This window comes from Scomber scombrus, chromosome 6, assembly GCF_963691925.1.
Source record: "Scomber scombrus chromosome 6, fScoSco1.1, whole genome shotgun sequence".
Lineage (NCBI taxonomy): Eukaryota > Metazoa > Chordata > Actinopteri > Scombriformes > Scombridae > Scomber > Scomber scombrus.
Genome location: NC_084975.1, coordinates 1437644 through 1457643, shown reverse-complemented (window position 1 = coordinate 1457643; position 20000 = coordinate 1437644). Strand labels below are relative to the sequence as shown.

General features: G+C 42.7%; 2 protein-coding genes across 2 annotated transcripts in view; one reads left to right on the top strand and one right to left on the bottom strand.

The window, feature by feature from the left end:
* Positions 1 to 16697, bottom strand: part of LOC133981833 (calcium-dependent secretion activator 2-like) — a 64931-nt gene extending 48234 nt beyond the window's left edge. The window contains 2 exon segments of the mRNA XM_062420691.1: positions 15066 to 15398; positions 16569 to 16697. Of these exon segments, the coding sequence (XP_062276675.1) occupies positions 15066 to 15398; positions 16569 to 16697 (462 nt within the window).
* Positions 1929 to 3720, top strand: LOC133981666 (tripartite motif-containing protein 16-like). The gene has a single exon (XM_062420479.1). It carries the CDS (start codon positions 1944 to 1946, stop codon positions 3615 to 3617), a length of 1674 nt encoding a protein of 557 aa, XP_062276463.1. The 5' UTR covers positions 1929 to 1943; the 3' UTR covers positions 3618 to 3720.
* Positions 16698 to 20000: the final 3303 nt, after the last annotated feature.

The following is a 20000-nucleotide window of genomic DNA, read 5'->3' as shown; positions in this document are numbered from 1 at the left end:
TACTGCATACTACATCACTCATAATACTGCAGTACTTTTACTGTAATACTGCATACTACATCGCTCATAATACTGCAGTACTTTTACTGTAATACTGCATACTACATCATCATAATACTGCAGTACTTTTACTGTAATACTGCATACTACATCACTCATAATACTGCAGTACTTTTACTGTAATACTGCATACTACATCGCTCATAATACTGCAGTACTTTTACTGTAATACTGCATACTACATCACTATAATACTGCAGTACTTTTACTGTAATACTGCATACTACATCGCTCATAATACTGCAGTACTTTTACCGTAATACTGCATACTACATCGCTCATAATACTGCAGTACTTTTACTGTAATACTGCATACTACATCGCTCATAATACTGCAGTACTTTTACTGTAATACTGCATACTACATCACTCATAATACTGCAGTACTTTTACTGTAATACTGCATACTACATCACTCATAATACTGCAGTACTTTTACTGTAATACTGCATACTACATCACTATAATACTGCAGTACTTTTACTGTAATACTGCATACTACATCACTCATAATACTGCAGTACTTTTACTGTAATACTGCATACTACATCACTATAATACTGCAGTACTTTTACTGTAATACCGCATACTACATCACTCATAATACTGCAGTACTTTTACTGTAATACCGCATACTACATCGCTCATAATACTGCAGTACTTTTACTGTAATACTGCATACTACATCACTATAATACTGCAGTACTTTTACTGTAATACTACATCGCTCATAATACTGCAGTACTTTTACTGTAATACTGCATACTACATCGCTCATAATACTGCAGTACTTTTACTGTAATACTGCATACTACATCATCATAATACTGCAGTACTTTTACCGTAATACTGCATACTACATCGCTCATAATACTGCAGTACTTTTACTGTAATAATGCATACTACATCGCTCATAATACTGCAGTACTTTTACTGTAATACTGCATACTACATCACTCATAATACTGCAGTACTTTTACTGTAATACTGCATACTACATCACTATAATACTGCAGTACTTTTACTGTAATACTGCATCACTCATAATACTGCAGTACTTTTACTGTAATAATGCATACTACATCGCTCATAATACTGCAGTACTTTTACTGTAATACTGCATACTACATCACTCATAATACTGCAGTACTTTTACTGTAATACTGCATACTACATCACTCATAATACTGCAGTACTTTTACTGTAATACCGCATACTACATCGCTCATAATACTGCAGTACTTTAACTGTAATACCGCATACTACATCACTCATATACTGCTACTACTACTTTTAGTTGTAGTATTTTTACTCTGCTCTATTAGTACTTTTACTTCAGTAAAGTATCTGAGTATTTCTTCCAGTACTGCTGCTGACAGTTTCTACAGAAGATCATTTGACTGTTAAAGGTCAACATTTATCAGCAGTTTCTTGATAAGATGAATGATGTTTTACCGTCTTGTATTTCCTCTGTGGCCCTCTAGAAGATAAGCAGTATGAAAAATGAGTGAATAAATGAATGCTTGTATTTCAAACAAGCAAACAACATGATTAAAACATGAAATCTGTTGCAGGAAAGTTAAATGATGAGCAGCTTTTAACTGAGACTTTACTGTTAATGAGGAAACACAGTTTGAATCCACAGTGCGGCTCCTCGTCCTGATAACCGTCCCTGTTCTATAAACACAACAAGCTCCACCCTGAGATCACATTTCCTTGTTCCCTACCTTCAGAGCTACAGTTTGTAGGTGGGTGTAACCAACACGTGACTCAGCACAGACCTGTCAGGCTGCATTCAGCAGAATGACGTGTTCAGATCAGTTCAAAGCTGTTTCATTTATCAGGAAATGAAACTCAGTCAGTCGTTGCCTCTGAGAGCTGAAATGGCGCAGAAAGATCAGCTGGACCGAGACTCGATCAGCTGTTCGATCTGTCTGGATCTACTGAAGGATCCGGTGGCTATTCCCTGTGGACACAGCTACTGTATGAGCTGTATTAAAGGATTCTGGGATGGAGAGGATCAGAGGAAGATTTACAGCTGCCCTCAGTGCAGAGAGGCCTTCACACCGAGGCCTGTCCTGAAGAAAAACACCATGTTAGCAGCTTTAGTGGAGCAGCTGAAGAAGACTGGACTCCAAGCTGCTCCTGCTGATCACTGCTATGCTGGACCTGAAGATGTGGCCTGTGATGTCTGCACTGGGAGGAAGCTGAAAGCCTTCAAGTCCTGTCTGACGTGTCTGGTCTCTTACTGTGAGAATCACCTCCAGCCTCATTACACTGTTGGTCAATTTAAGAAACACAAGCTGGTGGAGCCCTCGGAGAAGCTCCAGGAGAACATCTGCTCTCGTCATGATGAGGTGATGAAGATTTTCTGCCGTACTGATCAGCAGATTATCTGTTATCTGTGCACTATGGATGATCATAAAGGCCACGACACAGTCCCAGCTGCAGCAGGAAGGACTGAGAGGCAGAGAGAGCTCGAGGTGAGTCGACTAAACATCCAGCAGAGAATCCAGCACAGAGAGAAAGATGTGAAGCTGCTTCAACAGGAGGGGGAGGCCGTCAGTCTCTCTGCTGATAAAGCAGTGGAGGACAGTGAGAAGATCTTCACTCAGCTGATCCGTCTCCTCCAGAAAAGAAGCTCTGATGTGAAGCAGCAGATCAGATCCCAGCAGGAAACTGAAGTGAGTCGAGTCAAAGAGCTTCAGGAGAAGCTGCAGCAGGAGATCACTGAGCTGAAGAGGAAAGACGCTGAACTGAAGCAGCTCTCACACACAGAGGATCACAACCAGTTTCTACACAACTACCCCTCAGTGTCACAACTCAGTGAACCTACAGACTCATCCAGCATCAATATCCGTCCTCTGAGATACTTTGAGGATGTGACAGCAGCTGTGTCAGAGCTCAGAGATAAACTACAGGACATCCTGAGGGACAAATGGACAATCATCTTACTGACAGTGACTGAAGTGGATGTTTTACTGTCAGAACCAGAACCCAAGACCAGAGCTGAGTTCTTAAAATATTCACGTGAAATCACTCTGGATCCAAACACAGCACACACAGATCTGTTATTATCTGAGGGGAACAGAAAAGTAGAATATACAGATGAACCACGGTCTTATTCTAGTCACCCAGACAGATTCACTGATTATTATCAGGTCCTGAGTAGAGAGAGTCTGACTGGACGTTGTTACTGGGAGGTGGAGTGGAGAGAAGGAGGATTTCATGTAGCAGTCGCATACAAGAATATCAGCAGAGCAGGAGATGAATCTATATTTGGACGTAATGACAAATCTTGGTCTTTATTTTGTAGCACTAACAGTTATGGATTTTGGTTCAACAACATTAATACTCCCGTCTCAGGTCCTGATTCCTCCAGAGTCGGAGTGTACCTGGATCACAGAGCAGGTATTCTGTCCTTCTACAGCGTCTCTGAAACCATGACTCTCCTCCACAGAGTCCAGACCACATTCACTCAGCCTCTCTATGCTGGACTTAGGCTTCATGTTGGACTTTTTGGTGGAGGCACAGCTGAGTTGTGTAAACTCAAATAGACAGAAGTCATTTCAGACTTCATGTGTCAGATGTTGTAATTCTTCATGTTTTTGTCTCCATGTTTCTGAGCTGCTCAGAGATCAGCTGACACGCTAATAACGATATTCAACACTTTATTTTAAAGACCGTGTAAAGTGAATTCATTTTCTTCTAAACACATTAATTAGGTCATAAATGTATTTCTAAAAAATGTTTAAAAAGCATTTCAACCATTTAAATTTGAATTGTGGAGCTAGACTTAGCATAAACCCGCCCCTGCTGCTGTAGGTATAAATACATTCAGCGCACACTACTACAGTCTACAGTTAGCCAGTTAGCTGAGTTAGCCGCCGAGCTAGCAGCTGAGTTAGCCGCCGAGCTAGCAGCCGAGTTAGCCGCCGAGTTAGCAGCAGAAAGCTCTCAGACCTAGCGTCCATGTTTCTGGTAGAGGTGGTGACTTTGATTGACAGGTGACACTCGGTAGGGGGCGGGGCTTCAGCGGACTCGGCGGCCACTCCCACAGCGTTTGGGAGCAGAGAAATAGGCAGACTATTACACAACTTTGAAGCCTAATTTCATATATTTGGCGATTTTTTTAATCATTCAAATTTGGCAGGGTGGTTAACAACACACTTTTCTGTGGTATGTCAAACTCAGAACACATATTTATTTTTACGTTACACAGACTTTAAATGTGACTTTTTCCTGTGTGTTTTTATTCATGGAGGCTCTCACTGCTCATCACCATGTTTTTAACCTTCACTGACATTTCTTCAGATGAAAATGTGAACTTCTCTTTGTTCTAAATGTTAGTTTCATGTTTGTATTGATGTATTTGTGTCTGTTGTTTCTGAAACAGAGAAAACAGCAGAACTTCCTTCATCACAGATATTTTGTTCTCATCACTTTGTAAATTCTTAAAGAAATGTTCAATCAAACTGTAATGATCATGATAATAATCATTAATGATGTTCTTGTACATAGCTGACATTCTGGGTTAAACTAACTGACTGTGTGGATGAAGTCAATCTGAACATGAAATCATTGATCACACTTTACTGATTGGATGTGTGAACAATCTGAAGCTTCAATAATCAATAAACAGGATTTTTATCAACAGTGATCAAAGTGTTTTCTTCTCATTCAAAGCTTGTGGAGAAAATGTGAAACTACAATGAGAATTTATTAGAGACAGTTTTCCTCCTGAAACACCACAAAGTTCACTTAATAATACTGCAGTACTTTTACTGTAATACTGCATACTACATCACTCATAATACTGCAGTACTTTTACTGTAATACTGCATACTACATCTCTCATAATACTGCAGTACTTTTACTGTAATACTGCATACTACATCGCTCATAATACTGCAAACTAATGGTGGAGGGATGGAAGGGATAGAAGGGTGGAGGGATGGAGGGGTGGACAGATGGAAGGATGGATGGTATGAAGGGGTGGAGGGATGGAGAGATGAGAGATGGAAGGTTGGAGGGATGGAGGGATGGTGGGGTGGAGGGATGAGGGAATGGAGGGATGGAGGGGTGAAGGGATGCAGGAGATGGAGGGATGGAGGGATGGAAGGATGGAGGGATGGAGGGATGGAGGGATGAAAACAGAGACTGAGAACTGGCTGCTTTGTCCATCTAAACTAATGAGAGACGACACACAGACAGACTCTTCCTCCACAGCTGAGTTACTTTCGGTAAGATCGGTGAATAAAACAACCAAACAGAGGCTGAAACAACTGGTAATAATGGACTGAACCAGAGCTGAAGCTACATTCACTACTAACCAACTAAATAACTAACAGAGATAACAATTGAACTGATCAGTTTTCTTCTTTATCCGTCTGAATATAGAGAGAAGTCAGTCATTAATAAACAGGAGGAAGAGTAAAAGCTACCGAGAGGAACCTCAACATCACAGAGCTTTGACTACCTGACGTCTGCTTGATGAATAATAAAATAGTAAAGCTGCAACTTGATGATTATTTTAATTATCAGTGAGTCTGTTCATTCATTTCTCTCAATCAGCTGATGAGTTGTTTGGTCCGTAAAATGTCAGAAAATAATGAAAAATGTCAATCATTGTTTATCAAAGCTCGACTGTCACAGAGGATTCAAAACACTATTCACAATATTCTCAAATGTGACAATATTCACATTTGAGAAGCTGAAATTAGAGAATTATGCGACTTTTCTTTAAAAAATGTGTGAAAACAATAAATCAACTGTCAAAATAGCGGAGGATTAATTTAATAATTGGCAACTAATTGTTTAAATCAACTAATTGTTTAACCCTCCTGTTGTCCTCGAGTCAAGGAAGGAAGGGAGGAAGAAGGAAGGAAGGGACGGAGGAAGGAATGATGGAAGAAAGGAAGAAGGAAGGAAAAGAGGGAGGAAGGAAGGAAGGGAGGAAGAAGGAAGGAAAGGAGGGAGGGAGGAAGGAAGTAAGGGACGAAGAAGGAAGGAAAAGAGGGAGGAAGGAAGGAAGGGAGGAAGAAGGAAGGAAAGGAGGGAGGGAGGAAGGAAGGAAAGGAGGGAGGAAGGAAGGAAGGAAGGAAGGAAAGAAGCTAGGGGGGAGGAAAGAAAGAGAGAAGGAGGGAGGGAGGAAAGAAGGAAGAGAGGAAGGAAAGGAAGGAAGGAAAGAAGGATGGAGGGAGAAAGGAAGGACAGAAGGAAGGGAGGAAAGAGAGAGGAAGGAAAGAAAGAGAGAAGGAGGGAGGGAAGAAGGACAGACAGAAGGAAGGAAGGAAGGAAGGAAGGAAGGAAGGAAGGAAGGAAGGAAGGAAGGAAGGAAGGAAGGAAGGAAAGAAAGAAGGAGCAGTCAAAACAGACGGGGTCAATTTGACCCGGGAGGACGACACGAAGGTTAAATCAACTAATTGTTGCAACTCTAGAAAAATATCATCTTTAAAATAGAGAGAGAGAAAACTGGAAAGAGTTTAATTTTAGATACTAACTCAGCAGAAACACACACACACACACACACACACACACACACACACACACACACACGTTGGCCTGTCACTGTTATTCATCCTCCAGCTGATCCCAAACACCTGGACGCTTCCTTCCATCGCCAGCTGCAGCTCCTCCTCTTTTTCCTATTTTTATCTCCCTCCATCCGACGTTTCCATCAGCGGACAGAAGTACACACACACCTCTCTCACACATCTCTGCAGGCTGTATTTTTATCCTCGTCATCCTCGTCATCCTCTTCCTCTCCTCTCAGCTGAAGGACCCTCACACACCAAATGACAGAGGAAGCTAAAAAAATCCATCAACCTGAGAGCTCTGACATCAACTTACAGCCCTGTTCACTCACATGTATTAGATAGTAGGACTCCAACTAATACATGTGCTCATTATCATCATCTGTTTGTTATTCTCTTAACCCTCATGTCGTCCTCCTGGGTCAAACTGACCCCATCTCTTTTGACTGTTCCTTCTTTCCTTCCTTCCTCCCTCTTTCTTTAATTTTTCCTTCGTTCTTCCCCTCCTTCCCCTCTTTCTTTGCTCCCTCCTCCTTCCATACTTCTTTCCTCCTTTCCTTCCTCCCTCCCTCCTTACTCCTTTCCTTCCTCCCTTCCTTCTTTCCTACCCCCCCTTCTATCCTCCCTCCCTCCTCCCTTCCTTCCTTCCGTCTGTCTGTCTTTCCTCCCTCCTTCTCTCCTTCCTTCCTTTCTTCCTTCCTACCTTCCGCCCTTCCATCCCTCCCTCCCTTCCTTCCGTCTGTCCTTCCTCCCTCATCCTCTCTTTCTTTCCTTCCTTCCTTCCTTCCTTCCTCCCTTCTTTCCTTCCTTCCTCCCTCTTTTCCTTCTTTCATTCATTCTTTCCTTCCTTCCTTCCTCCCTCCCTCCTTCTTTCCTTCCTTCCTTCCCTCCTTTTCTTCCCTCCTTTTCTTCTTCCTTCCTTCCTTGACTCGAGGACAACAGGAGGGTTAAAGTACTGTATAAGTGTAAGTCTTAGTATTGTACTTAGTCTTAGACTTTTCTTTATACTTTTCAGTATAAGCCAAGTATGCTTCACTATACTATTCTATAGTATATAAAATATAGTATATAAAAAGTAAACTTCAAGTATACTGCCTCAGTTTTAGTATAAAATAAGTATACTCGTAGTACACTTGAATAAACTACTTTTTGCTAAGGGTTAATAACTCATCTGTCTATTTTCTTAATTAAGTAGTCATTTGGTCTATAAAATGTCAGAAAACAGCCCACAACACGAAGATATTGTGTTTATTATCATAGAAAACCAGAAAATATTCACATTTAAGAAGCGAGAACAAGAAACATTTAGAAAGCTTCCTTTAGAAAATGCCTCAAACTGATTAATCAATAAGTACAATAGTTGCAGCTTCATATGATATTACCTGAAATGTAAGTGTTTAGTACTGAGCATACTGCTGAATAAGACAATAAAACAAATATATAGAAAATCTGAATAAATGTGCTATTTTGATCTTTATTGTACTGTAATGTGATGATTTCTTTGTCTTTACGTCTTCAATCTTTAGTCTTTTATGAGATGGTGAATTATTAAAAGCTTGGGGTTTTTTTAGGGGGGGGGGGGGGGGGTAACAGTGGCACTTTTAGGGAATTACAGCTATTAGTCGTGAGTCATTATAGCTCCATCGCTTCCTTCACAACAAATATCTCACAACATGCTTTTCATTTCTAACGAGCTTCAAATTGTAACCGACTGGTTTTTGTGTGAAGAATTCCTGCAGCTCAGACAATTAAACATTATTACTCACACATGACACACAGTCATCACATAACATCACTTTGGTGTAAATGAGGCTTTTAGATTAGACTGTAAACGGACATCCAGGAAGCAGAGGAGCATGAATAGAGATGCTAATGAGTCAGAAAGAGAGAGCAGGTGGGAAAGTCCTAAGCCAACTGTGCAGATATACAGAGTGTCAGGAACCGGCTCAGAGAGAGAAGGAGAGGTATCGGGTTCACATCCCAGACGAGCCCCCAGTTATTCATGAACTGACTCAGAGATTTGACAAAGAAGGAGGAGACCACATGTCTGAATCCAAAAAAAAAGAATAAGTTATTACGGTAATTTACATGAATAACTAGACCAACACTGTTCATGTTGCATCAGTAGCATCAGTTGTTTAAGGGAATGCATGAGTGGGAGAAACCAAACAAATGAAACAAACATTGCTTTAACTGCTTCTGATCGATGACCTGCACACTTATGGTCTGCAACGGCAATGTAAATATAAACTCTTCAGTGTTTCTCTTCTTTTACACAATGAGTTTATAATAAAACATCATTAGCATAAAAAAGTATGAAGAGAGAGCGATAGTTAGGGAGGTTTGTTTCTTAGCTACTCTAAAACATGTAGTTGTTAGCTTTGCTGGTAGCAAAAAATCCAGTTGGTGATGTTTGTCACATGTTGGTATTTATACATATATAATGTGATATATCTAGTTATTTCTTTCTTTTAAGATGAAAAATGAGCAAGAACGTTGTCAGGAAGACAAACAAAGAGCCAGACTCCTCCAGATGTGAAGCTCAGAGCAGTCAGAGATGAAACTGTATAATATTATTATATAAAGACATAAAATGCTCTTATAGGAATGACCTTTTCTGTTTATGTTCTCTTGGTGCAGGAGATGTTAGGTTGTTGTATTTCAATTAAACTAAACATTTAAATATTTTTTTAAGACTGTATACATTTTTTATTTTTCCCCATTAAAATAACTCAGGGACAACCAACCTCCATGATGTCTTACTACCAACCTCCATGGTTGTCTTACTACCAACCTCCATGATGTCTTAATACCAACCTCCATAGTGTCTTACTACAAACCTCCATGGTGTCTTACTACCAACCTCCATGATGTCTTACTACCAACATCCATGATGTCTTACTTACCAACCTCCATGATGTCTTACTACCAACCTCCATAGTGTCTTACTACAAACCTCCATAGTGTCTTACTACCAACCTCCATGGTGTCTTACTACCAACCTCCATGATGTCTTACTACCAACCTCCATGGTGTCTTACTACCAACCTCCATGGTGTCTTACTACCAACCTCCATGGTGTCTTACTACCAACCTCCATAGTGTCTTACTACCAACCTCCATGGTGTCTTACTACCAACCTCCATGGTGTCTTACTACCAACCTCCATAGTGTGTGACAACCATCCCCATAGTGGGGTTGGTTGTCACAAGTGCACAAGACATATTTGACGGCCCATAAGTGTGACTACCAACCCCGTTCTCCCCTACTGCATACTACATCACTTATAATATTTCCACGATGTGACTAAAATAAGCAAATTATTTCTTCATTTCTAACTTTCTAATGCTAAACCATAAACACAGGAAAGTGTGTGTTCTGCCACACCAACAGTAGTAAACAAGGGCAGGATACATTTTTGTGTTTCCGTCAGTGTCTGGGTCAGTATCATCACATCATCTTCATAAATTAGCAGCAAGATGTCGGCTTATTTTATGATACGGCATAAAAATCAGTCTCTTTTGCTGTGATTTGGAAATGTAGCCGGCCAGCAGGAGATGTTCGTGTTGGTTCTTTAGCAGCTGCATCAATGTTCAGACTAATGTCGCTGAGTTTCTGACTGGTATCAGTAAGAGTTTGCACGTCTACTTGAATAGTTTGACATGGCACCAAGATTTTAATGAAAGCCTCCAAACAAACACAGGTGCTTTTCATTCCTCTCCTCTCTCTCCTCGTCCTTCAGCCTCTAATGAAGCAGGACATTAATAGCATCTGTCCTAGCAACAGGCTCACCGTGGTTGTTATACAGGCGAGGATGAGGATGATGTCTCAATGGGCCGTGAAGTCCTCTGTAAATGGAAGCTATTTATGCTCGGAGACGATCACAACGAAGGAAATAATCACTGAGGATTACTGACGAATCGATTCCTCTAAAGGGCGGATTAGATTTCTGCTCCATATTCTGAGAATGTAAAGACTCGTGCATGAACTTTAACCCTCCTGTCGTCCTCCCGGGTCAAATTGACCCGGTCTCTTTTGACTGTTCCTTCTTTCCTTCCTCTTTTCCTCCCTCCCTCCTTACTCCCTTCCTTCCTTCCTTCATTTCCTTCCTTCTTCCTTCCTCCCTTCCTTCCTTCATTCCTCCCTCCTTTCCTTCCTTCTTCCTCCATTCCTTCCTTCTTTCCTTCCTCCATCCCTCCTTCCTTCCTTCCTTCCTTCATTCCTTCCTTTCCTTCCTCCCTCCCTCCTTTCTTTCTCCCCCCCCCCACCTTCCTCCCTTCCTTCTTTCCTCTGTCCTTCTTTCCTTCCTTCCTTGAGGACAACAGGGAGGGTTAAGAAGCCTGAAGAAAGAGAGGAGGACGGGAGGAAGGACAGACGGAAGGAAGGAAGGGAGGAAAGAAGGAACAGTCAAAATAGACGGGGTCAATTTGACAAAATCTCCAGCTTATCTTTTTTTATTCTGCAGGTTTTTTGTCAAACTGCATGCTGATTATTCATTTTCATTCTACCTGAGACCTTTAAATTTGATCTTTTAACTTCAGCAGAGTGAAGACGGACGACTTCCCTGCATGAACTCTGAGGGAGTTTAATAAAAGCTACTAACGTACGGAGGTCAAAGGTCAAAAGTAATCTCATAGCGAGTACAATTTCTGTCAGCAGTCAGTGAAACAAAAAGAAAAAAACAACAACAATGTGTTTGCTATAATTGTTCATCAGCGTTGTGATGACTGTTACCTAGGAGACGATGATGATGATGATGATGATGATGATGATGGGCTTTAATGATGATGATGTCAGCTGGAGGTGCACAGATAATCACTCCTGCGTCACACTGCACAAGATTTGAGGTTTTAAAAGGAAACTTTTGTCACTGAAACAGAACAAAGTGCCTGTTTAACTCTGTGAGCTTCTGATGGAGGAAAAGATGCAGCCTGGTGGAAATGTGCCATGTTTATAAAGGAGGGTTAAATAGTTTTCAGGGCTTTAAAGAGGACGGTGAAGCCTCCTCTGCTGTAAAGTTACTCAAGTCTTCACTGTCTTTTTAACCTTCCTGTCGTCTGTTTTGACTGTTCCTTCTTTCCTCCCTTCCTCCCTCCCTCCTTCTCTCTTTCTTTCCTTCCTCTCTCTTTCCTCCCTTCCTTCCTCCCTCCTTTCTTCTTTCCTTCCCCATCCTTCTTTCATCTGTCCTTCTTTACTTCCTTCTTCCCTTCCTCTTTTCCTTTCTCCTTCCCTCCCCCTTCCTTCTTTCCTCCCTTCTTTCCTTCCTACCTTCCTTCCTTCCCTCCCTCTTCCTTCCTCCCTCCTTTCCTTCCTTCTTCCCTCCCTCCCTCCTTTCCCTTCCTTCCTTCTTCCTCCCTTCCATCCTTCCTTCCTCCCTCGCTTCCTTAATTTTTCCTCCCTTTCCTTCTTCCTCCCTTCCTTCCTTCCTTCCTTCCTTCCTTCCTTCCTTCCATCGTCCTTTTCTTCCTTCTTCCTCCCTTCTTCCCTTGACTCTAGGACAACAGGAGGGTTAAGTAATTTGAAATGTTGGTGTGTTACTGGATCACATACTCACTTTATAGCTTTCCAGAGGAGGGAAACGTACTTCATGAAAGGCTTGAATTCATTATGAGAAGATTTTCCTTCCGTTATCATCTTTAATGTTTGAATGATGTTTATACTCGTACACATAAACTAAGCTGTAGACTGAAGTATGTATCAGGTTGAATTGTCAGCAATTAATTAATCTTTGTTGTAAGAATGTAAACAACACAAAACTACACAGCTGCAGCTACATTCTGTATCTGGTATTGAAACCAGAGTTGAAACCGCAGAGCTCAGAATAAACCATTGGTCATGATAAATAAACCACTGCATTGTGTTGTTTGTTTGTGTGTGTGTGTGTGTGTGTGTGTGTGTGTATGTGTGTGTGTGTGAGAGAGTGCGTGTGTGTGTATTCAACCGGAGCTTTCTAGGAAACATTGTACTACACATCATTGCTGCTCCCTCTAACAGCAGCAGCAGCAGCAGAGGGACTGTAACTCTGAATTTATTATTTCTAAACAAACAGGAGTGTGTGTGTGTGTGTGTGTGTGTGTGTGTGTGTGTGTGTGTGTGTGTGTGTGTGTGTGTGGAGAAGCTCTGCAGCGACACAATTAGCTGCATCCATCCTACAGATGACTGCTGCTGTCAGAGTTTGCCTCTATAAATCCTGCTGGCTCACAATAAACTGGGAAACTAGTGTGAAGGAAGGAGAACAGATTGAAATCTACCTCCTCTCATCTCTGAGCCTGTTACAAGTTGGCCTTTTCAATCCTATGATTCCACTCCCTCCTCATCCTACAGTCTTCATCCTCACTCTGAGTGTACATCAGCACACCGTCTAATGATGCTCTGCTCTGTTTGCTGGGAGAGAAACTGTCAAATTCACAGCATTTTTATTCAAAGTTTAACCCTCCTGTTGTCTTCGAGTCAAGGAAGGAAGGAAGGAAAGAAGGAAGGGAGGAAGGAAGGAAGAAGGAAGGTAGGAGGGAGGGAGGAAGAAGGAAGGAAAGGAGGAAGGGAGGAAGGAAGAAGGAAGGAATGGAGAAAGAAGGAAGGAAGGGAGGAAGGAAGAAGGAAGGAAAGGAGGAGGGAAGGGAGAAAGAAGGAAGGAAGGGAGGAAGGAAGAAGGAAGGGAGAAAGAAGGAAGGAAAGGAAGAAGGAAGGGAGAAAGAAGGAAGGAAAGGAGGGGGGAAGGAAGGGAGGAAGGAAGGGAGGAAGGGAGGAAGGAAGGGAGGAAGGAAGGAAGGAGGTTAGGAAGGAAAGAAAGAAGGGAGGAAGGAAAGAAAAAAGGAAGGAAGGGAGGAAGGAAGAAGGGAGGAAAGGAGGGAGGAAAGAAGTGAGTAAGAAGGAAGGAAGGAAAAAATAAATAAAGTGATAATAGTACATTATTGGCTCCAGTTGTTACATTTGTTAAGGATTATTTTTTTTACCAGGCCAATAAGGTTATAACTTATTACATTATTGGCTCATTATGTTAAAAAACAGGCAAAATTATTACGTTATCAGCTGCAACAAGGCCTGATACAAAGAACAGCTGCAGTGTTTAAAATGATACTGAGAAGAAAAGTTGTTGCCAAACCAGACCAGAACCTTTTCTTCTTCTTTGTGTTCAGTGTCAGTAAAACCAAACTAATATATTCTGAGTCACTTCAGCCGGTCTTTGTCTCTGGAAACGCCACCACAGTGCAAGCCGATGGTCACATGACCCGCAAAGACAGCATTAACAGGTTACTAGTGCTGTAAAGTTTCATGTGATGTCATGCCGCTTCTAACTAGGAAGCAGAAAATGGTACTTTAAAGTATGAGTATTGTTCCAGAAACTCACAATTTTAGAGGAAATTGACTCAATCTCAGCAACTCAGGAACTATTGTGCAAAAAACAAGCTTCTTCTGAGATTTGTTGACAATAAGAAAAATGTAGAAAATCAGCAGCTTTATCCTTTAAATTCAGCGACACATATCCAGAGACAGCTCACCACCTGGACTCACAACAGTCCCGAAAATGCAGCAGGTGAACATACAGTGAAAGTATTATTATATAACCCATCTGTCAATTTTACATTTTACACATCATTCAATAACAAACTCCCAGCCTTAATCAAATCTAAAACAGATTAAAGAACATAATGGCTTTAAATTTGTGGACAGAAAACAGTCGTAGTTTCTCTACAGCAGCATCTAGTGGACATTTGAGGAACTACAGCTAAACAAACCTCAGCGGTTGCTTCATCATTCAGCCGTAGAGGTTTTCACATGATTATTTAACCTTCCTGTCGTCCTCCCGGGTCAAACTGACCCCGTCTGTTTTGACTGTTCCTCCCTTTCTTCCTTCCTTCTGTCCTTCCTTCCTCCCTCACTCCTTCTTTCCTTCCTTCCTTTCCTTCCTCTCTTCCTTCTTTCCTCCCTCCCTCCTCTCTTTCTTTCCTCCCCCTAGCTTCCGTCCTTCCTTCCCTTTTACTTCTTTCTTCCTCCCCCCTTTCCTTCCTTCTTCCTCCCTTCCTTCCTTCCTCCCTCCCTCTTTTCCTTCCTTCTTCCTCCCCTCCTTCCTTCCTCCCTCTTTTCCTTCCTCCCTCCTTTCCTTCATATTTCCTCCCTTCCTTCCTTCCTTCCTCCCTCTTTTCCTTCCTTCTTCCTCCCTACATTCCTTCGTTCCTCCCTCCTTTCCTTCCTTCTTCCTCCCTTCCTTCCTCCCTCTTTCCTTCCTCCCGTCCTTCCTTCCTCCCTCTTTTCCTTCCTGCTTCCTTTCTTCCATCCTTCCTCCCTCCCTCTCTTCCTTTTTCCTCCCTTCCTTCCTTCCTCCCTCTTTTCCTTCCTCCCTTCCTTCCTCTTTTCCTCCCTCCCTTCCTTCATTCTTCCTCCCTTCCTTCCTTCCTTCCTTCCTTGACTCGAGGACAACAGGAGGGTTAAAGTTAGAACAGATAACCAGGTGGATCAGTAGAGGCTTACCTGGCAGGCGTTGTACAGCAGCTGGTGCTCGAACTTGCGGATGCTGAGTATCTGCTGGAACATCTCGTACAGCTGCTCCTTGCTGAGGATGAGCTCCGACACGGCGCTCAGGTGGGCCCGCTGTGGCTGGCGCCGCATGTCATCGTCTCCCCTGTAGATGGCGTCATACTTGGCGATCCAGGAGCTCAGCACCGTCTCTTTGCTCAGGCCGTCGATCTCCGGGAGGCTCCGGACGCGGCGCTCAATGTTCTTCTTGAAGACGTCGCGGAAGTCGTTGGCCGAGCAGCCGCCGCTGTGAACCATCCGGGACACGCGCTCGCTCTTCAGGAAGCCCTGCCGAAAAACACAAAGGGAACGATGAGTATTTACCGTTAGATTACACTCAGTTCTGTCCATTTATAGACGTGGACAAATGTGTTGGTACCAGGCGGGGAGTTCCGGTCCTCAGCAATGAGGCCAACCCGGAAGTAAATTAAAACTGCATTCTATCAAAAGGCCACCAGGGGGCGACTGTTTTGGTGTCAAAAGGACTTCCGTCTCTATACAAGTCAATGGAGAACTTAAAAAGTCAAAATAATGGCTTTTTAAGTAACAGTTGGCTCCATGGACGAAGACCCAAAAGTCAGACTGGAATTTTCTAAAATGCATATTAACGAGTCACAATGCTTCTCTGAGACAAATTGGAGCTTTGTGGCAAATCACATCAGCTATATGTTCACAGGCAAAACAAATTAAGCTTTCAAAGAAAATAACACCATGCCTAATGTGAAACAAGGAGGAAGCTGGGTTATGTTTTGGGGCTGCTTTGCTGCGCCTTGAATCTGTGCAGGGTACAATGAAATCCTCAATCAATGCATTCAAGAGAGAAATGTACTGCAGGTCCTCCAACAAGCTAATGATCCAAAATACAGCTAAAAACACCCAAAAATAGACAAAACACTGGACTATTCTGAAGTGTTTTTAATTCTGAACATTTGTGGAAAAGAGCTGAAACATGCAGTCCCCCTTCAAACCTGACACAGCTGGAGCAGTTCGCCCAGGAAGGTTGTGCAACAAAATATAAAAGGTCACATCATGTTTGTCCATGTTTTATTAAATATGGAATAAAACGATGATGGATGCCAGTTTCTTTGGTCAGTGGAAGGGTTCCAACAAATGTGTCTGTATTTACCTTTGACTTCAGAGGTTTTCATCTTCTCCATTAAAAAACTAAATAACTAAATATTCCAAGATAAAACTTTTTAACTTTCAGACCTATTTATAAAACTGCAGAGAGAAACTTCTAGGTCAGACATCATGCATGCTTCCACTTGAGAACATCATTTCTAAATATTAAACACATTTTCACTTTTATGCAAACAACACTCAGATCTATGTGTTGAATGTCCAACAGTTTCCTTCCACATAAAAGAGAGCAACTCTGAGACTGCTTTATTTGGCTGGCTGAACTCTCTCCAGCAGATCCACAGTGAGTTTGGCAGTCTGTCAACACATGTTAAAAACCTGCGTGTGCTGTTTGACCTTAGCTTTGATGCTCCACTGAGGAAAACTCTGCAGTCGTGTTTTCTTAACTTTGGTAAAAAACACCATAATCGAGTCTTTTTTATCCTTTGCAGAGCTGGAGAAGGTCATTATCGTGCTCTCGGTTGAGCCAAACTTCTCTTCTGCAGCTCGTCCAAAAAACGCAGCAGCGGAGATTGTTAGTAATTCAAGGAGATGTGATCACACCAACAGTGTCTTGGCTTCTCTTCACTGCCTACCTGTTCATTTTAGAATAAAACATGGACAAATTATTTGAAAGGCTGAACTGGGTCTTGCTCTAAAATACATTATCGAACTCTTCGCTCTTTATGAACCCAATAACAGTCTGAACTGAGGCTCTTCACATCATTTTTTAACATTTAAGTCTCAAAACACATCTGCAATCAGGAGCATTTTACTCAATCTACAGCCTGCTATTAGCTTGGTTGAATTTACTGTATATTAATTGCTATATATATATATATATATATATATATACACGGTCGCCAATAAAGTTGGAATAAAATATTTTTTACCTCTTTCTATGAAATGATTGTGACAGCAGAACTCACAAAGGCTGCACAGATGGAAAAAACCAACGGAAACAGGTTCACATCAGGTTATCACACATCTGGGTTCATGCTAAATTAAACACACTGATTTCAAAAGCCTTTAAATTGATAATTAACCCTTTTTTGAAAAACTCAGCGGATCTCTTGTTAGACTCTGGTTCAGTCACATTTTGGCTTTTGGCAGGAGCTCTTTCTCCAGAGCCAGGATATAAGTAGGGAGGTAGGGAGGGAGGAAGGGAGGGAGGAAGGAAGGGAGGAAGGAAAGGAGTAAGGAGGGAGGGAGGGAGGGAGGGAGGGAGGAAGGAAGGGAGGAAGGAAAGGAGTAAGGAGGGAGGGAGGGAGGGAGGAAGGAAGGGAGGAAGGGAGGGAGGAAGGAAGGGAGGAAGGAAAGGAGTAAGGAGGGAGGGAGGGAGGGAGGAAGGAAGGAAAGGAGTAAGGACAGAAGGAAGGAAGGTAGGTAGGTAGGAAGAAAGGAAGGTAGGAAAGGAGTAAGGAGGGAGGGAGGAAGGAAGGAAGGAAGGAGTAAGGAGGGAGGAAGAAGAAGGAAAGGAGTAAGGAGGGAGGGAAGGAAAGAAGGAAAGGAGTAAGGAGGAGGAGGGAGGAAGGAAAGGAGGAACGAAGAAGGAAGGAAAGAAAGGAGTAAGGAGGGAGGGAGGGAGGAAAAGAGGAAGGAAGGAAGGAAAGAAGGAAGGAAGGAAGGAAGGAAGGAAGGAAGGAAGGAAGGAAGGAAAGGATATAAGGAAGGAGGAGGGAGGAAAGAAGTATGGAAGGAAATTTAAAAAAGAGGCAGGAAGGAAGGAAGGAAAGAAGGAAAGAAAGAAAGAAGGAGGGATAATTAACTTTTTTGAAAAAACTCAGCGGATCTCTTGTTAGACTCTGGTTCAGTCACATTTTGGCTTTTGGCAGGAGCTCTTTCTCCAGAGCCAGGATATAAGGAGGGAAGGAGGGAGGGAGGGAAGGGAGGGAGGAAGGAAAGGAGTAAGGAGGGAGGGGAGGGAGGAAGGAAGGAAAGGAGTAAGGAGGGAGGGAAGAAGGAAGGAAAGGAGTAAGGAGGGAGGGAAGGAAAGAAGGAAAGGAGTAAGGAGGGAGGGAGGAAGGAAAGGAGGAACGAAGAAGGAAGGAAAGAAAGGAGTAAGGAGGGAGGGAGGGAGGAAAAGAGGAAGGAAGGAAGGAAAGAAGGGAAGGAAGGAAGGGAAGGAAGGAAGGAAGGAAGGAAGGAAGGAAAGGATATAAGGAAGGAGGGAGGGAGGAAAGAAGTATGGAAGGAAATTTAAAAAAAGAGGCAGGAAGGAAGGAAGGAAAGAAGGAAAGAAAGAAAGAAGGAGGGATAATTAACCTTTTTGAAAAACTCAGCGGATCTCTTGTTAGACTCTGGTTCAGTCACATTTTGGCTTTTGGCAGGAGCTCTTTCTCCAGAGCCAGGATATAAGTAGGAGGGAGGGAGGGAGGGAGGGAGGGAGGGAGGGAGGAAGGAAAGGAGTAAGGAGGGAGGGAGGGAGGGAGGGGAGGGAGGAAGGAAAGGAGTAAGGAGGGAGGGAGGGAGGGGAGGAAGGAAGGGAGGAAGGAAAGGAGTAAGGAGGGAGGAAGGAGCTCTTTCTCCAGAGCCAGAAGAATAAGTGGCTCAGACTGAAGCAGCACCAGCAGCTCAGTGAAACATTAAATGGTCTCTCAGCCGGCTGCTTCACCTCTCGCTGTGAGTCTCTCAGAGAGAAAATGATTCATCTAATGGAGGCCGAGACCCGAGAGAGCAGCGGCCGAGGACAGCCTGAGGACACAAACATACAGGGGCAACAACAAGGTGTAAAAACATCCAGGATTGGAAAATATTATACATACTCAGCTTCTCTTCTTTACTGATTGAATCCATTTATACAAAGAAGGAAATCGGACATTTTCATAACATATAAAAACAGGTTCTAACCTCTGAAAGTGACTAAAAACCCCGTCAAAGATTACGTAAGATCAAGATTCAATTATTCAGATGTGAAAATACTCCATAAATAAGAGCCAAATAATCTAATAAAGACATTCATCACTCCATAGTGACGTAACTAACATCCTAATATTTAACCTTCCTGTCGTCCTCCCGGGCCAAATTGACCCCGTCTGTTTTGACTGTTCCTCCCTTCCTTCCGTCTGTCCTTCCCATCTCCTTCCTTCTCTCTTTCCTCCCTTCCTTCTTTCCCTCCATCCCCCTTTCTTCCTTCCTTCTGTCCTTCCTTCCTCCCTCCCTCGTTCTTTCCTTTCCTCCTTTTTTCTTTCTTCCTTCCTCCCTCCCTCCTTCTTTCCTTCCCTCCTTTCTTCCTCCCCTCCCTCCTTCTTTCCTTCCTCCCTTCCTCTTTTCCTTTCTCCCTCCCTCTTTCCTTTTTTCCTCCACCGTCCTACCTTCCTTCCTTCCTTCTTTGTTCCTTCCTTGCTTCATTCCTCCCTCCCTCCTTCTTTCCTCCCCTCCTTCCTACTATGCTTCCTTCCTTCTTTCCTCCGTACTTCCTTCCTTTCCTTTCCTCCCCTCCTTCCTTTCCTCCCTTCTTCCTCCCTTCCATCCTTCTTCTTCCCTCCATTCCTTTCTTCTTCCTCCTTCCTTCCTTGACTTTCTCCCTCCCTCTTTCCTTTTTCCTCCTCCGTCCTACCTTCCTTCCTTCTTTCCTCCTTCCTTCCTTCTTTCCTTTCTCCCTCCCTCCTCCTTCCTACTTTCCTTTATTCCCTCCTTTCCTTCCTTCCTCCCTCCCTTCCTTCCTTGACTCGAGGACAACAGAAGGGTTAAGGACAAGGATCCTTACAGAATAATACTGACGATTTCCGTTCTGTCTTATTATCAATAATTCTCATGTTTGGATCCAAA